This window comes from Carcharodon carcharias, chromosome 16 (genome assembly GCF_017639515.1).
Source record: "Carcharodon carcharias isolate sCarCar2 chromosome 16, sCarCar2.pri, whole genome shotgun sequence".
Taxonomy (NCBI): Eukaryota; Metazoa; Chordata; class Chondrichthyes; order Lamniformes; family Lamnidae; genus Carcharodon; species Carcharodon carcharias.
In genome coordinates, this window is record NC_054482.1 from 46,954,356 (window position 1) to 46,982,038 (window position 27,683).

At 45.8% G+C, this 27,683-nt stretch overlaps 1 protein-coding gene across 1 annotated transcript in view; it reads right to left on the reverse strand.

Moving 5' to 3' along the window:
• The window catches only part of nmnat2 (nicotinamide nucleotide adenylyltransferase 2), a 332,701-nt gene that overhangs the window by 4,677 nt on the left and 300,341 nt on the right, over window positions 1-27,683 (reverse strand). The window contains exons 6-10 of the mRNA XM_041208930.1: window positions 19,914-19,994; window positions 13,105-13,149; window positions 12,074-12,150; window positions 11,373-11,474; window positions 714-781 (exon numbers count right to left, since the gene is read on the reverse strand). Of these exons, the coding sequence (XP_041064864.1) occupies window positions 714-781; window positions 11,373-11,474; window positions 12,074-12,150; window positions 13,105-13,149; window positions 19,914-19,994 (373 nt within the window). The remainder of the gene's footprint in view (window positions 1-713; window positions 782-11,372; window positions 11,475-12,073; window positions 12,151-13,104; window positions 13,150-19,913; window positions 19,995-27,683) is intronic.

Sequence of the window (27,683 nt, forward strand, 5' to 3'; positions counted from 1 at the left end):
AATAGGAAAATCAAAATATACCCTTATCAGCTGAAAGATTTGGCTCAATGACGGAATTAAACTTAAAATCCTTCAGTCTAAAGTGTTCACAATGAATGCAATACTTTGAAGTTCACCAATAAATAAATTACTGCCTTTGAAATTAACCTGAGCTTGCCGTGCAGCTTAAAAACTATTACAGAGTTAAGTAGAGAGTATTTATGAACCTGCTTTCTGAAACATAGGTTTTTGGTTCTGGATTATGTCAGTTGGCATGGTGGTGTGATGAACCCAGAGGCAATGTGAATGAGGGAGCAGGATGCCAGCTTGTAGCCACAGCTCTCCCAATCCTGAAGGACAGCTGGCTGTCTACTTCCTGTTTGAAAGGTGGTTGACTGCTGGTTGCAGGTGGGAGGATCACAGTTTAGCTTAATCCTGCCCTTATCCAGTACCCATACACGCACAGTTCTAGCAGGAGTTGTTGGATAACAGTTTGGACCAGAATGTGTGGATAATTTTACCCTCCCTAACCCAGGGACACCAAAACCAATTATAGTGTACCTGGCATAAACCAAGCCCCAAGCTAATTCATCCCAGAATGAGAATGGTTTCTGAGACCTTATTAGTTTGTACAGTTCAGCTATTCACTGATTAAACTCAATCACCTATCAACAAACCTTATATTTTTAATAAAAATTAATCAGTTGCTATCCAGATGTAAGAAGATTACATACCTACTCTTGGTAGAACTCACAACAGACATGGGATGATTTGTGTCATCCTTTACAGCAAGGATGTTATCCTGTTCGAGAAAAAAAAATGATTATATTATATGCACACACAAATCAGATACAAGCAAATTCCTAACCTAAACAACTGCCCAGGGATTTGTGAATTTGATATTATTGTTATAGTTGTTGCAACACAAAGTGTTTGTTTGATATGATAGGGTTAAAGCACCTGCCCTTTCAACTCCAGGACCTGGATTTTATCCATCTTGTAACCCTCTGCTACATCTCTAAAGACTTGAAATGAAGTTTCATTCTCAATTCAATTCCAGCCAAGAGCGATCAATAGCATAAAGTTTAAATATTTTGACTAAAGAGCACTATTCTTATTCAGAAAAGGCATAATGATGGCTGATCAGAGAAAGGAAATGTTCACGCATAGGTCTGAATTTTACCCACAGGGTGCACCCGAAGTCGGCGCGGCCAGAAGTGGATGTAAAACCCGTTCCCGGTCGAGATCGTGCTGTGAATGCGATACTACACCAGGTGGCCAATTAAAGCCTAGCCAGCAGGAAACGTGACTGCTGGCTGATTTTTCCGTGCGCAGAGGTGGGAACGCGTCCGGCAAAGGGTCCAATGGGGACCTGGCAGGGTGTTCAAAAACGAAAGAGGCAGCTCCCTGAAGGCTGTTAGGAGTTGTGGAGGAAGCTGAGCTGTTTTGAAGAAATCCAAGAAGTATCTTGGTGTGCAGTCATGGCCTCAGCTCCTGTTTGTCATGGAAGGCGGGAGGGCAGTCGGGTGGGCACTTTGTCCCCTGTTTCTCAGATGAGCGCCTGGTAGTGCTGGTCGAAGAGGTCAGTGCCAGGTAGCATATCTTAAGGCTCAGGGACAGCAAGAGAAAGCCGCCCCACCTGACCAAGAAGATCTGGTTAGAGGTCGCAGTCCAGGTCAGCGGGCACGACATGGTGGGCCGCACATGGCTTTAGTCCTGCAAAAAGTTCAATGATCTTTTGCCATCAGTGAGGGTAAGTACAGAGATGGCATGGACCTGTGCGGAGAACATTAGTCAGGTGCCCGTTTCTTGGAACGCTCAGGGGTCTAAGAGTGTGTATACCAACTGGCACTCTCAAGGTTGGGATGTCAGCACGACTGGTCTTGGTGCATTGCAGGGTGAGATGTGCCACAGTGACACAGCCTGCCGAGTACCCGGGTGGGGGCGGGGGTGGGGTGGGGGAAAGAATAAAGGACCTTCAGGGAGACGGAGCAATAATGAGGCTATTTTTCCCTGTCAGGAGAAGAGCAATCATAATACCACGGAGTGGCACAGAACAGGTGGAGGAGGGCCAAACCTATGCATCCTCATGAAGCTTGAGACTGATGCACTGGAGCTGGAATGTCACCGGCCAGCTCGCTCCTGCAGTCATGGTGAGACAGGGGAGTCCGATGATGGTAAGAGTGCAGGTGTGTGGTGGGTACTGGAAACATAACAGGCTCCTCTCATCAGAAACTGAACTTACATAGCCAATGAGCCCATTGAAACTCCAATGCAGATGGCATCATGCAGCAGGTCTCCACTGTTTCCTCAGTCTGCCCAGCATGCATAGTGACTATGACGATTGAATGCCCTGATTTTTTGCCTTCCTCCCTCAGATGCACCACCTGCAGGAGCCACCGGCAACCCCGAGGACCCCCCATTGAGCTCAGAGGAAGATATCACATCAGCACCAGCTTCACACCATCTCCCTGAACCAGGCGCCAGTGCAGATACTCACACGTCGGTAGGCATTAGTTGTTCAGCTTTGCGGGTAATGCACAGTAGTGAGGGCACATTACACTCGCATGAGGACTTGGCAGAGGCAGAGAGGTCCCAGGGAGCTGACAGTGGGAGCACAGCTGGAGACCAGGACCATGCAGCGCCCGAGGCAGATGATGAGCTTCTGGAGTAGTCCATCAGTAGACAGATGCTGGATGTCCAGTAGGATGCGCAGGGAGATCTGACGGAGATCCATGAGGGTCTACATACCATGGTCTCCATCATGGAGGAATCTATGCGGAGCATGAGCTCTGCATTGACTCTTAACACTGAACGCACAGCCTCCTCCATTGAGAGAGTGATGACTCTCATGGAAAGGCAGCTTCAGGAGCAGACCTAGGGTTTCCTGGAGTTGCGCTCGGACCTGCAAGCCCTGACACAGGCAATGACCTCAGGAGGTCACTGCCAGTGCGAGAGATGGATGAGGCACCTAGTCTCCCTGCTAGGTCCCTGTCCATCAGGGAGGTGCAAATGCACCGCACTTTGACAGACAAGCTGCGTGTCATCTCTGTGGGCTCCTCTCAGGACACTCCAGACCAGGGCACCAGCTCCTCCGCCCCTCTTCCAGTGGCCTCTGCATCTGACGAGGCCATGATGACTTAGGAGTGCCCAGCCATGGGACTGGATGTACCCTTCCAGGTGCGGCCTGCTCAGGCTCTGGCGGCCAGAGGACGACGGCCAAGGTCATCAGAGCCACCAGGACAGCAGTCAGCAGGCTGCCTCTAACACCACTGACAGCGGGGGTTGGGAGGCCGGCGGTGGGGGGGGGTGGGGGAGGTGTGGCATCAAGACGCAGAACCCGCAAATGTAGGTTGAATGCACCTTAAGCACAACAGGGGCATATTACAGGTGACACGTTTTGCATTAATTATTTTGACGTTTGCGTTAGGGATGGGCACCTTGCTTGTTCATGTGAAGTAGCAACAAACACTTATTTGACTTAAATGTGTTGAGTTGTCTGGATGGTTCCATTAGGTGCCAGATACAGCACAGGCTTGTAAATGTTTGGCGTTGTGTGGTGCAGGTGTACTGGGTTGGGTTCTCATTTATTGATGGTTAGCAGAGGAGATGGTGCCATTGGCTTGACAAGGCATCAATGCCTTGGATGCCTAGCTGAAGGTTCACTAGATCAAAGTGTCCCTGGTGTCCCTGCCTCCATGAAGGTTCCTGTCCTCTGCCTCAAGGTCCTCACCCTCCGCCTCCCCAGGCTCTTCCTCTGAGCTATCACTTGAGACATCCTTCGTGGCATGTGGAGCTACCTCGCTTACCTCAGCCTCCAGTGGGTCCCCCTTTTACAGAACCGGGTTGTGCAAGGTGCAGCATGCAACGACTCTGAGAGGGACGTGCTCTGGAAGATACTGCAATGCTCCTCCTGACTGGTCCAGGCATCTGAAGTGCATCTTCAGCAGCCTGATGGTCCTTTCCACCACTGCTCTTGTGGAGGCATAACTCTCCTCAGCCTCAGTTCTTGGGTGACGGAATGGGGTCATCAGCCACCTCTTCAAGGGTCATCAGGCCACCCAAGAGCCATCCAACCACTCGTGCAGGTGCCATGAACAGCTTTGGTACCTGAGAGTGCCGGAAGATGTAAACATCATGTGAGTCCCAGGATAACAGGCACAAACTTGGAGAATCTGTGTCCTGAAGTCACAGACGATTTGAACATTCATTGGGTGGAATCCTTTTCTATTTACAAAAGTTCAAGGCTCACCTGCTGGTGCCTTGATGGCCACGTGAGTGCAATCTATTCCACCCTGGACACGGGGGAACCCAGCAATCATAGCAAAACGTCATGCTCTCTCCGCCTAGCGCGCCTCAACTGTCCAGAAGTGGATGAACATGCGGACGTGTCGAAAGATAGCATCAGTCACGAGCTTGACGCAACTGTGTGTAGCTGATTGGGGATCTTTGCAGCATTTCTCAATGAGCCCTGAAAAAACCGGAGGCATAGAAGTTGAGGGCCACCAGCATGGGATGTCCGCCCACGCAGCTGGAGGTGATTTCTGGACCTATCAAGTGACATATTGCTGTCACTGTGTCCCTGGAGAGGCAGAGCCTCCTGCGGCATTGGACCTCTGACATCTGGAGGTAATTGGAACACTGCCTGATCACTTTAGACGCTGGGTAGTAGCAACTTCGGCGTGCCCTCCTGCCTTGGCCTCTCTGTTGGCCCTGCACCAACTGAGCCCGTGCCTCTCCTTTTAAAGGTCTGTCCCTGGGATGCTACCCACACCCACCTGACCTCCTCTTCCTCTTGCCCCTCTCTTCCTCTTCAAAGGAGGTTCCACCAGCGGAATACACTATCCCCATTAGATGGATGCAGAGGATGCTCTGAGCTGAAATACTCAGGGGAACCTTCCAGAGAAGATGAGGACCTGAGATGCTGAGAGGCAGGCTTGTCAATCAACTGAGATGCAAAGAAACTCTGAGACAACTCTGTACTCACACAGCAATGAACTGGCAATGACAGAGAAAGTGCTGCTGCTCCAGGGGCCTTTTATCCTGCCCGTGGATGAGAAAATGATTAAAATGTGAAATCCGCCCACTCATTTTGCCCATGTGACGAACTAAAAATTGCATGGGCATCATAAAAATTGATGTCTATTGGCTTGTTAATGGCCTTAATTGGCCCTTTAAATACTGCTGGGCGGGGATCTGATTTGCGCACGTGCCTGCCAACCACAAAATTGAGCATCTGCGTGATGACATCAGGAAGCATGCCTGAAGTCATTTGACGATATGTTACGTTCAATCAGGTCGAGCTCGTGCCCGACACCCGAACATAAAATAGGAGAGCCTTCTTCAGTAGACCCTTGGTTGTATGAATCGCCTCCGTGGGATGGGTCTAACTTTCTCATCCTCTGGTTGTTGTTGGGTCTGCCCTTGACCATGGACCTCAGGCCGGGCCTCCTGTTGAAGCTGGGATAGGCGGTGCTGGGCTCTTCTCCTCCTTCGCTCGATCAGTGCCGTCAATAAGGCAGCATTGACCATAGGCTCCATTATTCAATCCTCTTTCTCCCAGGGGAATGATAGATGCAAGAGATTAATGAAGACTGGACAGATATATTAGACCTCCCACTTGCACACAGAAGGGCAATGGGCCTGAACCTCCTTGGAGTGGCAATCAGTGCTGGAGTGCCACTCATGTCCAATTTCTTCACTGAATTTTTTCCCAGCCTGTCTCGCCTGATCTTCTGACTTAGGCCAGGCGAGATCCAGGCAGTGGATGTCGCTGAGGCCTTGTGTCGAAGTGCAGCTGAGTCAAAGGGAAGGAGGCCGCACCTTCTTATTACAGCAGTAGCTGCCCTAAACCAGGTAAGTTTAAAGATCCATTGAAATTTAGAAGTCTTTGACAGGTCAGGGAGAAGGTAAGTGTCGAAGGTAAATGGTAGGATTTGGGGGTGGGGGTGGGGATGTATAGGAGCTCAGTTGGGGGGATCAGAGGTTGGTGGGGGGATCAGAGGTCGGGGTGGAGGATGGGAGATCAGGGTGGGGGATGGGAGGTCGGGGTGGGGGATTGGAGGTCAGGGGAGTTGGTGTGGGTGGAGGTTGGGAAGTTGAGGGAGTGGAGGTCGGGGGGAAGGTTGGGAGGTCGAGGGGAGTTGGGGGTGGTCAGGGAATGGGAGGGGTGGTTGGGCTGGGCTGGATGGGGGGGGCGGTGTCAGGTCTTGAAGGGGTGGGAGGTTGTCAGGCCTCAGGTCGGGTTAGGCCCAGGAAGGAAGTTTTCTGGTGGGTGGAGAGGGTTTAGGGCCTCTGGTCCGTTCAGATGGGGCCTGGGGAAGAGGGTGTCGGGTCTTGGGGGTCGGTGGGGAGGGTGTTGGGCCTCGGGTCAGGTTGGGTCGGACCTGGTGGTGGTGGGGGATGTCGGGCCTCAGGGGGTGGAGGGTTTTGGGCCTTGGCGGGGGATGCAGTTGGGGCTTGGATCAGGGCTGGGGATGCTGGGGGTTTGTGTCTGCCCTTGTGGGGTGGGGGTGGGTGGTTGTGCCTCGGGTCAGGGTGGGCTGGGCCTGGGGAGGAGGTTTTCAGGCCTCGCGGGTTAGTGGGAGGCATGGTGGAGGTGTCGGGTCTGGGGTTGGGTCCAGTCGGTCGGGTTGGGCCAAGTCCTGGGAGGGTGGGAGGCTGAGGGGAGGGGGAAGAGTGCCGGGCTTTGAGATTTGGGGTGGGGAGGGCCTCAGGTTGGGTTGGGTCAAGCCTGGGAGGGTGGAGGTGAGTCTGTTGGGCCACAGGGTGGGTTGTTGTGTTGGGCTTGGGGGTTGGTTGGGTCGGGCCTGGGGGCATGGGGGTGAGACTCAGGCCTGGTGGGTGGGGGTAATTCCCCTGTGGGGGGATGGTTGGGAGATTGGGGTGGGGTGGGGGGGGCAGTAAAATGTCCCGTGGGTGGGATAGTTGCAGGGTGGTAGGAGAACTCTGGGGGAGTCATAGTGGGTGGGGGAAATCTCGTTGGCGGTGGTATTGGAGAGTGGTGGTGGACTCCTTGGTTGGGGGAGGTCAGGATGTGGGGGGAGTCCCATGGGGGTTCAGTCTGGGTTTGTACAATAGTTACCCACAAGTTAGAAGAGGTTTTATTACTTCTAACATTTTCTGGGCAACTATTAGTGTAACTCAGTCGGAACCATCCGAAGTTTGCAATTTAAATTACATTTTCGGATGATTCCTGTGCAGGGCAATTGCCCAGGGGAAGTTTGCAAACCTTACCTGGGAGTGTCTGAAGGGGATTCCCAGCGTATCTAAGGGGTATGCCCCCCAATACAATGCTGGGGAGCTCAGAAGATACGGCCCAATGTTGTGCCCTGGAGCTGTGCCTGCGTTAATAGCTTTTTGCTGATACAACCTTTCAGCTGAGGTGCACATTCACATATCTAGGTGCCCACGATGCCAAACATAACACTTTACATCTCAATCCCACAGAATTTGTGGGAGCTTGGGCACATTATGAAATGTGCAACCTTACAAAAGGCACTCCTGCAATCTTGTATGCTGATCAACCTTAACTTGCGCTTCAGCAATGACTGGATGCCCTTTGGCCTGTGATCCATGACAATTGGATACATTACAGGCTTTTCTTGATGATCTGGCACATTTGCAGCAACTGTGCTTCCTATACAATTGCTGAGATTTACATTCTCACTTACCTCTGTTGAGGCTCAAACTGAGCGACAGTAATGTGAAGCCAGTGACTCCTGCAGTCTCTCGTTAAAGCACAAAAAAAGGCAATGGCTCCAATGGAACCTTCTCAAAGACACCTTTCTCTTTTCTCTCAGCTCTGATTCCATTTCAGTGTTTAGAGTCCAAGCAGTTTGAGGGTCCCCCCCGAAACGGGCCTCTGTGTGCAGCTCTGGGCTCCTCCCACACTGACTCCGAGCCCTCCCGTCCAGATTCTTTTCCACTTTTGATTTATTACTGCGCCATTACTTTGTGTTGGCAAGATGGTGGTGTTAAGATTTTATTATGAGACCAGTTTTGACTCTCCCACGTTCATGTCCCTCCAATTTTCCTGAAACCATACGGAGTGCAGGTAGAGCTCCTTCCTGTTATTCTCCAGCCTTCCCCAATAATCCTGGATCACATATTTATTGAAGGTGATATTCCATCCCTTCCATCTGAACCCATAATTGTTGATGTCTCCATGCCCATTGTAGACTTCATACCTCCCCATCCCTAGGCTGTGTGCATGGTCACTTACAGAGGAGACAACCCCCTGGAAAGTTTTGCCCTTTTCCCCCTTTCAGGCTGCAGATGCCTCCCCTAACCCTGACCATCCCATCTGCAGCTCAGTACCAAGTCAGACAAGACTATGGCCAGCAACTGTAAGACCATGACCACGCCCTGCACACCAAACTGTGCCTTATCCCAATTGAGCACACAAGCCTTGCCCCTCCCTGGAGCGGGACTATGATGTGCGTGCCATGCTTTGCCCTGTAGCATGGCCTGCAAAGCCCCAGGACTCCCTTTACTCCCTCAGTCTGGCTTATGAGGTGCACTCAGCCCCAGGACTGCCTTTACTCTTGCACGCCGATTACCTGGCCCCAGACCAGGGGCAATGACTGTCTTTGAATGAGCTCTCCCATTCCTTCTTTACTGCTGACGACAGTTTCCTTCCCCCGCCCCCCATGAGTCTCTGTGCAACACGTCCCTCATGTGCAAACCTTTCCTCTACCTCACCTCCATGAGTCTCTGTGCAAGCCTTACCTTTTGAGCCACACTAACACACCTCCCCACCCTCCCACCCCCCACTGTATTCCAGAGTCTGTGTGCATCCTCTCCAATTTGTGCAGTTTTGTTCCCATTCTACCTCCTACTGTGTCTGCGTTTCAGTCTTTAATGTTCGGCTCCAGCTTCCCCACCCTTGGTCTCCCTTAGCTTGCCATCGGTTCCTGCCTCCCCCGCTGCCACCATTCCCCATTGCACTCTATGTCTCCTTCCTATTTCCCCCACCTGCTCCCCCTAGCCCCCGCCACCCCTGGTTGTAATGCAGGTCTCTGTCACGTTTGTAGTCCTGCCTAAGCCCCCAGATAACACCCTTTCGGACAACAAGGATGCCAGTGAGACAGTAATCCTACACCCCCACGAGTGGTGTTTTACTTTACTGGCTTTGTAAGAACTGGTGCTGTTGCAGGTAGGCTTTGAGTGTTGCACCCACCTCGAAGTCAGAAGTGAAGCAAGAACCGACAACTGGAGGCCACTTATCTCCAAACGTGATTCAGACCGGTCTCGCTTCCTGCTGATGTGGTGCTAGATTGGGAGGGGCCATGTGATTCCGACGAGTAGCGTTTTTAATGAGCATTCATGAGATGGTAATATATGCAAATGGGGGTTCCCACCATGGATCAGCGGGAAACACGACATGCCATCAGCCCACTGTGAAATTGGTGAGGGGAAAATTCCAAACTGTTTTCCCGCTGATGGTACTGGCCTCTCTCTGAATTTTCTGATCCCACCTGCCATGAAACCTGCTGCGGGTTGGAGGAGCAAGTTCCGCCGAATATTTCACCCCTTGCTAATAAGATTAACGGGAACAGGAACAAATCAAATCTTTGCTTTGGAACCTTCCGCAATTTCTGTGTCCTGCTGTTCATGGGACTGCATCATTTCACAATAAACTTTCTCGTACAATCATATTTCAGATTCAGATTCAATGTGATTTGATTCCTGGGGATTATATTTTGAAGAGAAATATCAGTACAGAAGCAATGCAGAGGCTGTACTTTTTATAGTTTTCATGCCTTATTCTGTGGTTGCACTAATTTGGTTTAGCTTTCCCTTCGCAATTATAATGGTGGTTTCGAACATTCTTAAAGTGACATCTATAATATGCCAGGTGTTACATTCGTGGCTGTGGAACAGAGTAGAGAAGGAAGGAGTCTTAAAAATTCCATTCTGTCAGACTTACAACCTGCCCTCAGACATTGGCAGCTGGTGGCATTTCATGCATTGGGTTAATTAATTTTTTATTCCATTAAACTAACATTCAGAGTCTTTGGGTGCTGAGTTGCTGATTTATTGCTGTTGAGTGAGCAATGAATGATGCATCTACAGTGGCTTTGGGTCCTTCCATCAGGACCTCAGCACACATATGCGTTAGTCTAGTCTCATGCCATCACCTGAAACACTCATCTCATGTACACGGAGGCTCAAACAAACATGAAATAACAAAGAGGAAAAGGCCCACTGGCCCATCAAGGCTGTTTCATGATGCCTTGTGTATCATGATATAGACTAATGGAATTATGGTACATATATTATGCCACAGAAAATCTGAGTTCATCTCATCTTTCAGGCGCCATGCTCAACTTGATGAGAAAACTGACCTTGTTAGAAGTTGTCTTTAGATAAACCAAGTTATGACAATAGAACAATAAAAACAAGAACTTGTCCAGCGTACCAGCATGACAAACTTCATGGACTGAATATTACATTTGCCCACCAGAAGGTTTGTAGGAGGGGGGTGGAATGGACATAAAATTCCCTGGCTGGCCTTCCTGCTGCTGTCTCACCACCCCCACCCCACCCCCCACACCCCCCAAACATGTATGCAATTTTTACGGTGGGCAGGCTAGGCCGGCCTGCCCATACCCCAACTGAAGTCCTTGATGGGCAAATAATGACCACTTAAGGGCTGTTTCCCACCTTGCCTCAATTTTCAGACTGGTGGAAGGAATTCAAGAGCAGTGGTAAAACCCGGTAAGTCACCTGCTCTGGCCTCCTTCAACGGCTTCCTTTCTACATTGGGCACAACTCTCCTCACAAGGTCTGTCCATTGTGTCTGCTCCCTCCCCCAACTTCTCCATCAGGCCTCTCACCCCCTCTCCTCAGCCCCCCCTCAGGCCTTACCTCCCGTAAGATCCCCTGCACTTTCCCAGTCCTGGACTCTGGGACTGCTTGTAGTCCCAGCTCTGGTCACTGTGCTCCTGGCACTGCTGGGACCACTGAGCAATCTGATTGGCTGGCAGCTCTCTGAGGCGGGACTTCCCCTATCCTGAGGGCCAGAAGTCCCTTCCCCAGCGGGGCAGCCAGTATCAGTAGGGATGCATTCCCCGCTGACTGTTTGGGTGGTGTGGTGGGAAACCCCACAATCCAAAAAATCCTGCTCTATGTTTCTCAGGAAACAAATAGAAGCTGTTGCACTGTGGTTCAGGATCATCAAGGAAGTTGGCCTTAGTTATTGTCAGTTCTTAGTCGCATTATTCATGTCAAAAAGTATGTTTTTTGCATCTCAGTTGTATGAATATTGTTAACAAGACTTCAAAAAACATTCTGACACTTCACAATGAAATATTTTCAAAAGGCATTCAAAAAGGTCAAACCAATGATTATAGGTGAAAATCTCTCGAAATAAAATGGTGAGTACTGACCTTGTACTTGCGAAGCAATGAGGACTGATTCATGATCCTGTCTGTGTCTACACTTTCACGAGGGACAACCACTATTCCAAAATCACCCACTATCACTTCCATCTGAGAAAAGATATTTTGAAGTACAATTACAGTTACAATGAGCTATATCACTTCAGGGAATGAGAAAACTGATTTTTTCTACAGCTTCAGAGTAACCAGCTGACACTGTATCAGGCTCACTGCTTGTGGCTTAAGCTATAGAACTAAGCAGCCCTGATGTCCAAAGTGATTCACACCTTTTAAGAAACTTGCTCTAATTTTTCGTGATTGTGTGCTACTTAAACAAATGGTTAAAATCCACAGCACTTTTAACAGATTTAAATAAACTTGGTGATTGTGATAGAAGGCCACTCATGGAGAAATGATGCACTACACCTGAATGGCACAAGGTGGGCTTGCACCAGAGTTTTCCCACAGGGAAAGTTCTTGATATTGGCAATGATATCAGAGACGGAGCCAAGTGCAGGTCAGTCATTTTCCTGCAGGTTGACAGGATTTTTATTGATTTATTTTTCTTTGTGTGTAATTATTTTTTTTTACATTTTTCCAGCACAAATTGCTAAAACCTATCCTGCATCTTTACAACAATGTAACCATTATCCCTTTATAAACCCTTCGAAGACAGAGTGAAACAGATTGTAACTGGAAGAGATACTCACATCCTCCTCATTCCATAGACCTGGGATGCAGAAAGATTCCAGCAAGTCACTGCCGCACAGCAACAAGATGCGGAGCTCTGAGTGATTGGGAGACAAACATCAGGACAATACTTTTATAGTGGGAGGGGAGGGGTTCATCCAAATAATAAGATGTTACATAGAATTAATAATGTTCAAACAAAACACTGTGACAATCCCTGGAGTTAATCTACAAAATCCTTCCTGCCAGATCTATCTCTTTCTTTACAGCATCCTGACTGGTAAAGATGGCAATGGAGAGAGAGCCTATAGTGCGAAGACAGGGGTTTACTTATTTTAATTACCTCACAGCTAAATTTGTTTTCTGTACTGTCCACTCCTAGGCCGTGTGCTGCGGAAACTGTCCTGTTTATATTGCAGGTGGCTTCCAAAGTAGCCAGATCCCCTTTCCAAACAACTGAGTGAACAAAGTTTATGAGTGCACAGCTGTTTTAGGCTTTAATTCCACAATCCCTCATAAAAAGCAGGAAAGTCAGGCTCAGTGAGCACAGCTAAGAAGATAGGGCCATAATTATGGAGTCCTGATTGTTTGACTCAAATGAAATCAGTGTTTTCAACTACATAACTGATGGAAGAAGTTCCCCCAATGACAGTGAAGTGGCCATGCAACCAGAGACTGTAAAACCACTTCCATGGGAAAGTGTAAGCCTTTCAACCATAGCCTGCTCGTGGCAAAAAGGTTGGACTATTTCCACCTACGCTGTCAGCACTGCTTATGTTTATGTTGTCATCAGAATCTTTCCTGCTGTCTGGGCACTTGCCAAACCCATCCCTTACAGTATTACGCACCACCTCAAGTACTTGTGACGCTGCCTCATCGCTAGCTGGCTGTCTATTTTACCCAATGGAAATTGGTGTGGGGAGGAAGGGAGGACGCTAATATTGAGTCACATATGTATGATGGTTAAAATCAAAACTGTGCAACATTCCCAAGATCTAAAATCTACCAACTATTATAAAGAGATAAGTCAGCAGGAAATGATTTCACTTACCAATCTCTTCATATCTCATGGCTGTGCCCAAATTTGCATTTTCATCTGGAGTAAAGACAGAATTAAAAGCTGTTAAAAGTTTGTCGTCACTCTAAATAATTTCAACCGCAGTCCGTACAGCAATACCTGGGGGTAGAGGAGTTTATGATTTGCCCTGCAAAATCTGTAATTGGGAGAACAATCTCCATGCAGTTAAATTTTCCCTTGTGGGTTCTCTGGGCTCACCTATACAGCTGTCTCTCAGGCTAGCTCCCTCAGCTGTACTGATCTCATTGGCTTGCATTTCACTTCCCTGGCTCCCTGGACTTCACAGCTTCCTACTGCTCCTCACTCTTCTAATGGTATAATAGATCTGCTGCTGGGTGCTGATAATATCTGATGCAACTACACATCTTCACTAGGCTCCTGGATCGACCTTGGCTGGCTCAGTTTTAAAAGACTGAGTGTCATGAGCTGCAGTATATGATTTCCCAATGTAGTGCTGAGTTTGTTCGATGAGGGAAATTTGAAACTGGTCGAATCTCTTTTGCAGAATCTAATACCTTGGCCAGGCACTCTGGATACAGGGAACACAGTACTCCAGGGCACTCTTAATAATTCACCTATCAGCTTGACCAATTAATGGTTTTGAGATGTTGGGGTTCCGTTCACTGAACTCCAGCTAATCCAATTAGCCAATGTCCCAACAGGTCTACTTGGACATGCTGTGCAAGACAAATCAACCCCCTACGCTCAGCACCAGGGAGTTTTGAAAAGTTAATGGGTTACACACCAGCATTAACCCTGCAAAAGTGCAGGAAGATCTTAGCGTTACCCATGGCAACATTCTCTGAATTTTTCAGCTCAACAATTCTTTTCCTCATTTGTCAATTACAGGCTGAATTTCCCTAGGCCTTTGGCCCTAGGCTGAGAGGCATGAGAGTTGGCAACATGCTGGGGGCAAGCATTTTCTTGCCACCATGGTATATTACTAGCAGTGAGAACCTCAGCAGCATGGTTGCCCATCGGGTTGTCAACTGAGCCATGGAAGGGCCCAATTAAAGGTCACTTCCTGCAGCCAGGGGCACTTTGCCCATATCGGGAGGTAGACCCTGACGGCCTCCCAGTAGTTTCAGTGGGCAGGCTGGGGCCCTCCTTGATGGTCAGTCCTTGGCCCAAAGGGCAGCCCATCAGTGGCAATGGTCGTCCCATGCGTAACTTGCCACCACTGCAACAACCCACCCCCTCCATGATTGCTAGAACCTGCCTGCCTGGGTTTTCCTCGTAAACGCTTGCATGTCTTTGAGGGCAACTTGGCATTGAGATGCCATCGCTCCCTCACGCTGCAGCCTCAGCAAAGGCCACTGTCATTGTTAAGACTGCTGATCTGCCAGCACTGTGATTGGACTGATGTACTGTGGGGGAGTAGGGGGGACATAATGGCAGGCTGCTGTCCTCTATGAATGGCAGCCTCTCAATTGACCACCCCAGGCAAAATGCCACTCCAGGGTCCTGCCCGCTGGAATGAGATCAGTTCCACTTTAGACCCTGACAGCAGGACTACTTCGAGGAGGACAAAAACCTGGTTGACAGAAAAAGCTCTGCAAAGTCCTCCCTTTATATACCTGTCCATGACATTTTTGCCTCATTTCATCAATGCAGGAGTTCTTCAGGGTAGTGTCTTGGTCCAAACATCTTTAGCTGCTTCATCAATGTCCTTTCCCCCATCACAAGGTCAGAAGCGGCGATGCTCGCTGATGAGTGCACAATGTTCAGCACCATACGTAACTCCTCAGATACTGAAGCAGACCATGTCCAAGTCTTGCTGTATATAGACAACATTCAGGCTTGGGTTAATAAGTGGCAAGTAATGCTCATGCCACACAAGTGCCAGGCAGTAAGCATCTCCAACAAGAAAGAATCTAACTATCTCCTCTTGACATTCAATGTCATTACCACCACTGAATCCCCCACTATCAACATCGGGTTCTTATTGACCAGAAACTGAACTGGACTAGCCATATAAATACTGTGGCTACCAAAGCAGGTCAGAGGCTGGGAATCTTGTAGGGAAGCCTGTCCACCATCCACAAGGCACAAGTCAGGATTGTGATAGAATAATCTCCACTTAGCCTGGATAAGTGCAGCTCCAACAACACTCACGCAGTTAAACACAATCCAAGTCAAAGTAGGCAGCTTGATCGGCATCCCACCCACTATTTTAAAAATTCACTCCCTCCACCACCAGTGCAAAGTGGCAACGGTGTTTACCATATACAAGATGTACTGTAGCAACTTGCTAAGCTCTTTTAACTTACAAACCTGCAATCTCTACCATCTAGGGCAGCAGTTGCATGGGAAAACCGCACCATCCAAGCTACACACCATTCTGACTTGGAACTGTATCACCATTCTTTCGCTGTCGCTGGATCAAAATCCTGGAACTCCCTTCTCTACCGCACTGTAGGTGTATCTACGCCAGATAGATTGCAGTTGTTCAAGAAGGCAATTCACCACTACCTTCTCAAGGGCAATTAGGGATCAGCAAAAAATGCTGGACTTACCAGCGATGCTAACATCCCATGAAAGAATTAAAAAAGTGCTGGCGGGTCCTTGTAACCCAGTCCGTGCTCCCTTCAATTAGAAATCCTTCCTTTGATAAAATAGTTGCGTTATCCTGGCCATGATGTGTCAACCTGGTGAAGCTACAACACAAGATGACTTGCATGCCAAATGGAGAATGCAGCATGTTATAGACAGAACTAAGTGATCCCACAACCAATGGTTCAGATCTAAGCTCTGCAGTCCTGCCACATCCATTTGTGAATGGTGGTGGCCAATTAAATAATTGGAGGAGGAGGCTCTACTAATATCCCCATCCTCAATGATGGGGAGCCCAGCACATCAGTGTAAAAGACAAGGCCAAAGCATTTGCAACAATCTTCAGCCAGAAGTGCCGACTGAATGATCCATCTCAGCCTCCTTCTGATGTCCCAGTCTTCAGCCAATTTGATTCACTCCATGTAATATCAAGAAACGGCTGAAGGCACTGGATAAGGCAAAGACTTGTGGCCCTGACAATATTCCACAATAGTACTGAAGACTTGTGCTCCAGAACTAGCTGCACCCTTAGCAAAGCTGTTCTAGTACAGCTAGGACACTGGCATCTACCCAGCAATATAGAAAACTGCTCAGGTGTGTCCTGTCTACAAAAAGCAGCACAAATCCAACCCAGCCAATTACCACCCCATCAATCTACTCTCCATCATCAGTAAAGTAATGGGAGGGGTCATCAACAGTGCTGTCAAGCGGCACTTGCTTAGCAATAACCTGCTCACTGACGGCTCAGTTTGGGTTCCACCAGGGCCACTCAACTCCTGACCTCCTGGCCTTAGTCCAAACATGGACAGAAAAACTGAATTCAAGATAATTATTTGAATAGAAACAATGTGCAGGGGTACAGGGAAAAGGCAGAGCAATGGTACTAGGTCATAATGCTCATTGGAGAGACAGTGCAGACACGATGGGCCGAAAGGCTTCCTTCTGTGCCGTTAAAATTCTGTGATTCTGTGAAGAACCTCAGCAAATAATGTTCCTTAATCAAACCGATTCTTGACCCACTGACAGGGCTGCTGTTCCACCAGCATTTAAGCACAGAAAATTCTGTCCATGAACTGTTTTTCTCTTCACAGATGCTGCCAGACCTGCTTATTTTTGTTTTTATTTCACATTTCCAGCCTCCACAGTACTTTGATTTTTTTTATCTTTAGTATGATGCATGTGATGATTACCTGCAGCTCTCTGAACTAGTGTATTCTGGTAACTGCAAACTGGAGATTAAATAGAAAAGATACAACTTTAATTATTAAACCAATAGAATTTGGCCTTTAATTGTTTTATGTTCCATTTTACTCCACTTGCTAAAGTATGTTATAAAAACGGAATGTATCCAGAGATTTTATAATCATATCAAATGATATCAAGATGTAATTTTTATAATCCCCCAAGTGAGTGTGAACTCCACAAGCCCAGTAGCCAAAAGTTAATGTGGATTAATTCCGATAACTTTTAATAATATCATATGGCATTGTGAAAAAACAGGCTCGTCTTTGTTTCTTGAGGAACAGTGTTGATATTCTTTTTGGAAATGGCAAACTGCAGCAAACACATTTCATTTGCTGACCTGAACACAAGGAATCAGTGCATCGATTGTAAATTGTCCAAGTGCTTGCATTTTAATAGAAGTTTCAGTCAAAAGGGCAACAGCAAATCTCAGATTCATTGCCAATCCTTTGGTTCACATCTCCCTGTATGCTGAATTGCCTTCTTTTATAATATCATTGGATCATCTCCATGACAATCTTTCAGCGAATGAGCAACATTCAACATTTTCAGATTTCTGTAGCGAAATTATGAGTTGTCACCAGGTTCCCTGTGGAATTGTTACAGTGAGTCAGAGAATATGCTGCTTTATACACTACAGGCATCATGTCATGTAGCATACAATGTATAAGGGCCACAGATTTTTTATTAGCTGCTTTCCTTATCTGTGTTTTGCATGTTCCTTTTGTCTTGAATTCTAATTCATTGTTGTTTTAATTAGAACCAATTATCAAAGTGTGATGGCCAAAATTTGATCGAAAGTAAGAGCAACAGGAAGTGACTGTAATGTTTATAAAAATATGCACTGTACGCAATATTATTGTTCAGAACGGGTTGGGAGAGTTGGGTAGGAATTAGCAGATGAGAAGAGCCGGCAGGTTTAAGGCAGATCATCCTTGGACCTGAAGCCAGCTGCAGGTGGCCTGCCAGAACTCCATTCAAAATTCTGGATGGCCAAATGTGCTCCACGGGTGGAATCTTACTACCTTTAAAAATATTCTTCTGTTGGGGACAAATGCGGGTCCCAACCTGATGGTCTGTGAGTCCTGTGTGATCTTTTTAGAGGTGGCCAATCAAGAAGACACATCTTGAAGTCAATAAATGTTAGTGGGTAGGTTCCTGAGGCTGCAGGCCCAATCAAAAAGACTTTGAGAGACACAGTTCAGGCATCAAGAGGGTGCGAGGATGCCTCAACATGGAGATATCCTCAGAGCACACTTACAATATTGAACCTAATAAGGGCTAAAGCCAGCAGGCCCTTGGAGCCGAGAGGAAATCCTTCTGGAGGAATTGTTTGGGCTGCAGGTGAGGCCTTATGTGCATGGACCCTCATTCTCAGATGGCCACCTGACCTGCCACTAGGAGGCTGCCTCAACAGAGCTGTGAAGCTCAGCATTCAGCGGGAGGCTGTTCCAGTGCCAGGCCGATTGCAGCGGAGTGCTTCCCATCCCCCTCATTAACCTCCTAATTGCTAACTAATGGATACCCATCACCGCCAAGTGGGTAGGCACTACCATTGATGACCTTTCTCTGGCAAGATCATCCTGAGGTGGACAAGCATCTGTCCCCCAACCCAATGCTCTCAGTTCCATTATTCCCCCTGGCCCTACCTTCGAGTCAGCTTCTGTGGGATCGGTAAGATTCTGTCCCAGGACTCTATATGTTTCCCCTATGGCCATAACCCATGGAACGCAACATGCAACAAAATCTCAAGAAGAAATTTAAGAAATACTAGTGAGGTAGCAGCAATGCCATCACAGGCATGCAGATCCACATCATGAGATGAGTTTCCAAAAGACCTCAAGGGTATCTAGAGGCGAACATAAAACAAATGACTCCGATACCATTAATTTTCATTTATTTCTAACAGCAGGCCGTTTGAGCATTTTACCCATCTGAACAGACTAGCAATAGAGTCATTACATTTCTGACACTTGCACACTTTCCTTGACATTGGGAAATCTCCGCAGCCAAAATTATGTGGAGGTCATTTTAGAGCAGTTCTATTACTTTTAAATTGTGACTATGACTTCCATCTATGTAAATGCTTAAATCGATGCCCACATCCCATGAAAGAATAAAAAAAAACCTTCTTGATTGGCCAGGGAACCCAGAGGTGGGATGATACTGCCATGACTCTGGCAAAGAACCTCAGAAAATCATGCTGTTTAATCAAACTGATTCTTGATCCACTGATAGGACTGCTGTTCCACCAGCATTTAAGCAAAGAAAATTCTGTCTGTTAACTATTTTTCTCTTCACAGATGCTGCCAGACACACTGAATATTTCCAGCATTTTGTTTTTATTTCATATTTCCAGCCTCCACAGTAATTTAATTTTTTATGTTTAGTGAGATGTATGGGATGATTACCTGCAGCTCTCTGAATTAGTGCATTCTGGTAACAGCAAACTGGAGATTAAATGGAAAGTTACAGTTGTAATTATTAAACCAGTAGAATTTGGCCTTTAATTGTTTTATGTTCCATTTTACTCCACTTGCTAAAGTATGTTATAAAGATGGAATGTATCCAGAGGTTTTAAAATCATATCAAAAGATATCAAGATGTAATTTTCATAATTCCCCAGACGAGCATGAGCTCCATAAGCCCACCAGCAAAAAGGTAACATGGATTAATTCCAATAACTTTTAGTAACATCATGTTGCGTTGTGAAAAAACAGGCTCGTCTTTGTTTCTTGGAGGAACAGTGTGGATATTCTTTTTGGAAATGGCAGCAAACACATTTCGTTTTCTGATCTGAGTTCAAGGAATCAGTGCATCGATTGCTTAATCGTGAACATGTTCAGTGCTCCTGGTTTTCAAATGATAATAAAATAACGTTAAGGCTTTGAATACAGCTGTTTGATAATGCATACAGGGTAATTTTGTATGTTGAAGTATAGCTTTGGTAAAGAGTCGACTCTACCACAAAGAGAAAATGTTCTTACCCACAAAGGTGAAACGTTCGACGTGTGGACGAACACAGCAGATCCTACCCAGACTTTCGCTTACCTTCCACAGGATTCGAACTGAAAAACAAACCAGTAGAAAACTGATAAGAAATCGACAAATACGAAGGCAGCTCAGTAGCTGTGTTTTAATAAAATGGAAACCACAACTCTCTGGAGAGAATGAACTTGTATTAATTCAGCTCCTTATGTTCTTTGAGTACGGCCAAACACTTTATAGCCCAACATATACTTTGAGCTGCTGACACTTCTGTTATATAGGTAACCAATTTTTTCAGAGCCTGTTCCACAAGCAGGAAGTGACCAGATAATCTGCTCCTGGTGATATTGGTTGAAGTAGAAATGTTTGACTGGATATAGAAGAATTCCTTGCCTTTTGTCAAATAATGTCATGGGATTCTTCACGTGCATAGCTGGCACACAAGAGGCTCAGTTTAATGTCTTATCGGAGAAGTAACACCTTTAACCAGGCAACACTGAAGCATGAGCCCAGATGAAGTGCTCAATTCCATATGAGACTTGAACCCAAGACCTTCTGACTCAGAGACAAGAGTAAAATCAACTTGACCACTGAGCTTGGAAATTACTAGCAATAATATTAATGGATGAGCTTTTAACTGTTAATAATAGCACCAGTTATCTCAAAGACTCTCAAATATTTCATTTCCAACAGGTCTATATTTCCACGTTTGTAGCAGACTCCTCTAGTTTTATGGAAACCGCTCCAAATAAATTCTTTCTTCAAGTCTTAATTTAATTTACCTTCAGTAAAGAATAATGCTTCTTACAAGAAAAATATTAGTGCCTGCTATTAGAAATGGTAGGTGTGGTCAACTTGGGAAGGATTTCTGTCCCAAATGTCAAAAATAAACAGATGAGGAAGTTTGCATCACCTTAAAATATATTGGGAATTATTTTCCCCTCTACCATGATGGAAAAATGCCCTTACCCACAAATGTGAAGCGTTGAGGAAGGAGTCTTTTCCTTTGCTTGTTGTGAAGATGCTGATCTGTGCTCAGTATGGGTTCTGCCCTTCAGTACTTTGCTCATGGGCCCATTTTTCATTTGTGAACTTACACATTGTTGGCAGGCTTTTCTAGAAGAAGAGGATAATTGTACTATGCCTACTGGCCTTTCCTTCACCTGCCCTTGGATCAAACACACAGCAAACCTTGGAAATTCCTGGTACATGTGATGTCAAACAGTGTGGGGTACAGATACATCCTGGGTCAGCAATGTAAAACAAGTGATTGTGAATTGGTAGCACATGCTGTATACTATGGGAAATAAGTCTTGATTACTGCCCAAAACAAATTTATGCTATTGTATTTCTTAGCTGAACCATCAGGGAAGCCCTTACTATTGAGAAAAATAACTCAACTATGCAATAAAAGATGGGGAATGGGAGAAAAGTGAGCCATGTACACAAGGAGATCATGGCAATGAACAACAATTCATTCCACTTATCATACACATTCTAACTTTCGAGAATAGACCATGATCTCCCTTTGTGTTTGGTTCATTGTTCTCTTCTGCCCCATCTTTCTTGTCTATTACATAATTGGTTGGTAGATTACCATCATCAACACCTACCCTGGAGATACGCAGTGCAGTCAGCTAGAGATCACATTAGCGCCCCTGCTGCTTGGTATTAGCATGCTGTAAATAAATTATCATGTGACAATAGCCCTCGTACAGTTTCGACTGGTTGTCATTTATTTGTGTGTTCCTAATGGTAATTAAAAACTGTACAAATATACAAAAGGTTGAAGATATTAATAATGATTTTATGGTTATAAAACATGCACTTTGTTATCTCTTGTGTTTCCCAGAAGTTTGAAATAATCATATTTTTAGATGCAATCGCTGGAGCTTCATCGAATGTATTTCTCAGATCAAACCGTGTACTGCAGACTGATCCATTGTTTGTTCAATACACAGGCTGTACTGCAGAAGAGAGTGATGTGGCACTCTGGATACTTATGTATACATACACATGGGCCAGGATTTTACAGTTCCTTCTGCCCAGCAGGATATTATGGTCTCACTGAACTAAATGGAGATTTGGATGGCTCGCTGCATCCACCAGGGGGAGACATGCTGCAGTGGGGCCTTAAAATCCTGGCCATGAATATATGGGGCTGAATTTTGCCGTCGGCAAGCAGGAGTAGGGGCCCGCTCGCTGATGCGCAAAATAACGTGGGATGATGTCGGGGGGAACCTCCGACATCACCCCGCCCCATTTAAATTTTCACGAAGGCAGGGGCACAGTGAAATCAGCTGTGCGCCCGCCGACCTGTCAATGGCCAATTGAGGCCATTGACAGGATAATTGAAACAATTAAAGGACCTGCCCGTCCAATGCCCGGTGGGATGAGGTTTCATGTAGGCTTTAAAAATGTTTAATAAAATTTTCATGAAATTTATTAACATGTCCCATTTCGTGTGACATTGTCACATGAGGGGGACATGTTAAGGATTTTTTTTTCCTATTTTTAATGTTTATACAGCTGTCAGCGATTTCCCCGAGGCAGCACTTAGCCTCAGGGAGATGTGCGCTCTTTCGTGCGCATGCGTGAAAAAGCGCACTCTTGCATTTGGGGAATCCCTCCCGCCCGTACAGGAAGTGCATAGCACTTCCTGCCGGGCGTCACGCTGGTCGGGCCTTAATTGGCCCGCCCACTTAAAATGGCGGCTCCCCGCCCACCGGAGAATGGGTCGGGCCCGCCCGCCCAGTAGGCAGAAAATTCTGCCCATGGTTCCTAAATCATATTGGAATAATATAACAATATAGCACACTTACTATAGCGTTTGATTGCTTTTTTATTTGTTTGAAAATATGCAACATCTTTGACATAAATGCTTGCTGAAGCCATGAACAGCATCACATTTCAATGTTTACTGATCATTGGCACATATGTTTGGGATACAAGGGTGGGGGGGGCGGGGAGATTGCTTGAGGCACTAGTTTTGTAGTTTAGTTACCATACAGTTCAGGCAATCATGTAAGGTAAATGGACAGAGTGGTACCTTCAGAGAGTTTAACACCTCAAAAGAGGCAATTTCTAGTCAAAGGCAGTAAATAAAGTACTACCTCCAGAAGTACAGATATCTATTATATTCAGGCTGAGCAACTCCCCTCATCTGTTTAGACCAGTAATGAGTTTCTTCCTTCCCCTGCCATGCGCTGACCCTACCCTGACCTGTATTTCCTGTCCCCTTTATGTAAATTCCCATTAGAGTGACATCCAGTGTCCAGAAAATAAAGTTAGGAATGTACATTGCTGTAGAATCTGCTCTAAAAGATAAGCTAGGAGATTTCTACAGGACCCACACTCTTGAACTCTAGAACTGCTTCTGTAGGTTTAGTTGACAGCTGTTCAAGGCTCTACACAAAGGAAAGAAATTAAGAGCTCCTCTGTGTGGTGAATCTGACATGAAAAGGTGGAAATTCCAATCAGAGTTCACATGCAGGCTGTATTCCTGCATATGATATTTTCACAGAGTTGTTAATCCATTTAAAATTAATTAATTAACTTGCATTAAAAAATAGCACACATACGAACATGCTAAGAGCACTTTAAATATTCCTACATGTAAATGGTGAATTATGCCCGCAGTTGAATTAACTTTTATTTGGGCAGATCGATGATACACAAACTCCCACTCTGGCATGAACCTGGCTTATGAAAATAAAACAAATTCAAACTTATAGCAAAAAACAATTGAGAATAAAACTTGCGCATGCACACGAGCAAGTAATAAATGAGGTATTGACTTTATTTTTTCACTGAACAGTACAACATTGCCTCAAACATTGGACATAATGTGGCAGCCAGAGATTTATAAGGACTGTGTAGATGGAGTCAGAGTGCCATCTGCACATGTTGCCAGTTTGCACTTTTCTAGTTAATGACAGTTCTGATAAAGAGTCATACGGACTCAAAACATTAACTGTATTCCTCTCCACAGATGCTGTCAGACCTGCTGAGTTTTTCCAACTGTTCTTGTTTTTGTTTTACATTTTCCCACTTCGAAGATGTAATGAACAAGAAGTCACAGGTAAAGAGAAAGGCTGTAATGGGAAAATTTGGGTCAGATTGCAGCAAATAATACAGGTGGTGGTCAACTCTTGGAGGGCTGCCAGTAGCTGAGGCCAAAATTCTCTAACTGGGATGTAATAAGCTGTTCAGAGAATCATAGAATATCCCAGCACAGAAAGAAGCTATTTGATGCATTAAGTTATGATGGCGTCATTGTCCGCAACAACCACCTAGTCTAATCCCACTCTCCTCTTATTCCCCTCCCCTTTAAAAGTCTTCTTTTCCAAGCAATTATCTTTTAAAAGATTTTTCTGGAGTCTACTTCAACAATTGCTTGTGGCCGACAATTCCACATTTTAACCACCCTCTGTCTAAAGATGTTATTTTTCAATACAGGTACAACACCAGCAGCCTTGGGACCGAGTTTGTGCTTGGATTTCAGATCTTGTTGGTTTTCCGAGAAAAAAAATCAGAACCTTAATTCAATTAACAGGAGGCGTATGAAATAAAGTGAATACCTTTCTTTGTAAAAAAGTTTGAATAAGGAATACATAATAGTGAAGAAAGAATGTTTGAAAAAATATTAAATAATAAGGTAAGTAAGGCTACCTCGCAGGCTGTGCTGGGTTCAAATTACAGGCATACTAGTGAAGCTACCAGAGAACCACAGCTTCCTGTATGTGTGGAAACGTGACCCACCAGCTACTTCAAACAATTTCAAGCGCAGTGCATGGAGTGGATTGGGCCAAGCCGGGTTGGGTGGGGTCAAGGGTCGCTCGGATCACTCAAAAAGACTGGCGTGTGAAGCTGATAACTAGTTTGGTATGCCACCGCACCAGTGCAGCACTTAGCTGAATTCTCCTGGCAAGTTATTTTACTCATTTAACAGCAGTTAACATGGCAGCTTATAAAAATGTCCAGTTTTTAGACAACTCTGCTTTTTGGACAGCTGGATTTGAGACACTGTACCTGTACTCACATTGATTCTCTCTGCGACCACCTAAAATTTATGCCCTCATCGGCCACAGAAGCAAACTATTGCCATCTTGTCAAAGCCTGCTTTGCTGTTAGTTCTTCAAAGAATTCTATAAATTTGGTTAGGCATGACTTGACTTTTAGAAATCCACAAATCAACTGGTCTTAATTAATTCACTGTTCTTCAAGTATCAAATAATTTTGTCCCACATTCCAGGCACTAAGGATCAAAAATTTGCTCTCCAGGCATAATTATGCCACAGTTCGGTGGAAGGGATAAAAACCAAGCGCTGGTCTCTGCTGGGATTTCCTCAAGGTCCTATTTGGAAGGAAATCTCAGGACTAGAATTCCTTTGTCCCTGATTTAGGTTACAAAAGGTGATGTCACATGAGGCCCAATGAGGTGTGGTGTCCCTTGGCCAGAGATACATGGCACCCACCTGACAACCAGGCCCAGATCCCAAATCATGCATTCAGTAGTCCTTTGGTTAAAGCAGTCAGCTGAAGAGAAAACAGTTGTTGCCTTTGATGCATTCCTTGACAACTAGTCTCAAAGATACCCCTTGCAGGATAATCGAGCGCCTCATGAACCTTCAGCTCACCTAGCCCAGAAGTATTGTGCTACAGTCCTCAGCGCATATGCCCCAACATTGGTTGCTACAGATGAGTCCAAAGAGGAATTTTACTCCAGCTTTGAACAATCCCTGGCCCAAGTCCCAGCGGGCAATAAGCTGATCCTCCATGGTGACTTCAACGTCAGAGTTGGGAACGACACAGGCCTCTGGGGAGACGTAATTGGAAGAGAGGGGGTAGGGAAATCCAACACCAATGGTACCCTGCTCCTGACAAAATGCCTAGAACATGGCCTTGTCATAGTCAACATCTTGTTCTGTCAAAGAGACAAGTTCAAGGCCTCATGGCAACACCCTTGCTCCAAGCACTGGCACCTGCTCAACTATGTCACTGTCCGAGGGATCGCAAGGGCATGCATATCAGCTGCACCATGACAGGAACCGACAATTGCTGGACTGACCACTACCTAATTCACTCTGTCATCAACATCAGTGTAGCCCCAAAGTAGCGATGGCAACTGAAACAATGCCGCAGGAAAATCAAATGCTGGGGCACTCAAGGACCCTGATAAGAGAACCCTTTTCAGCCAGCGTCTCGCTGCCAACCTGGTGACTTCCAGTGACCCAGAGGTGCAAAGTGTCCATGTCATGAAGGGATATTAATGTGTATAATGTTATTGGAAATTATTTTTTAAAATAGAATTCTATAGGTGGTCTGTGTCTAGGTGTGTGCCTGTGTGTGTCTTAATTAGGTTAAAGCCAGCTAGTCTGGGGCCTTTGATGTACAGTAGTTTTGAGATGTTAATTGGGTGAACAGTAAGAAGAACAGTAAGGTAAAGTGTTAATTTGCATTTGTTGAATAAGCTGCCGGTAAAATCCTGCACTAGCTAGAAGAAGCCAAACAATGTGTTTATTTTTTCAGCTTACTAATAAAATTGGTGCTATGAAAGGGATTTTATTGTTGGAAGAGCTGAAGTTCAAAAGACATAGTGATACAACAGAAAATTTCCATTCAAAGGGAAAGCTAGGTTTTTAAAGAAAGGAGTTTGTGTAAGGTAGAGGCATTTAAGACCTAACCAGCCTGTACACCTTCAACCAACTTGCAAAGTAGCCTCGTTTAGGATTCATATGGTCAAATGTACTTTGCCTGGTGTCTATTCAAAGTTTATGGGTTACTGTTGCCTTAGTGAAGATTTACCTGGGGTTGATTAATTTGAAGATTTGTTAAAAAGTTATTATAGTAGTAATTTGTAGCCATGTATATGTGTTTAATTTGTTGTTAAATTAATAAATATTTAATTTAGTTTTATATAAAACCCATGAGACTCGGTGGTCTTATTCCTACCGAATTCAAAGTCTGCATCTCGAAATTACAAATTGCAAAAAATGGATTATGACAGTTGTTTCAAGTTTCCCTCTAGGATTTGAACAACTCAGCCTTTACAATTGGCTGTGTCATAATAACTCACAGCGCCTGGTCTGCTCTCAAGGCCTCCATCATCAGCACCTGCAAAGAGATGCTTGGTCATTCGACCAGGAAACACCAAGATTGATTCGATGAGAAATGACCAAGAGGTCCAGGAGCTGATAAGCCGCAATCGCAAGGCATTTTTGAACCTGAAGCAGCAACCCAACTTGAGAGCAAGAAAGCAGCTCTACAGATGGCTAAAGGCTGAGGTCCAGTAAAAACCCATGATCTAAAGAACAGATGCTGGGTGGAGAAAGTGCAGAAGATCCAACAGTTAACTAACAACCATAACGTGCGAGGTTTCTTTAGCCCAAGCACCCAAGGCCCCACTCCACTGCTGGCCAAAAATGGAAAGGTGCTCATCAAGGATAGAGAGGCAGTCAGCAACTGCTGGAAGGAGCACTTCGAAGATATCCTTAACAGAGATTTTGTATTCCACGCCAGTGTCCTCGACTCCATCTTGCAGCATGCTACCCACCACCATCTCAGCATAACCCCAACCCAGCACAAGGTAGAAAAGGCCATTGAGCTAAAGAGCAACAAGGTATCAGGAGTAGATGGAATCCCTTCCGAAGCACCAAAGCGTGGCAGAGAAGCACTATTGGCGTGAATACACGGCCTCATCTCCCTTATCTGGAAGGAGGAGAGCATGCCCGGAAATCTCAGAGTTACTGTAATCATGACCACCTTCA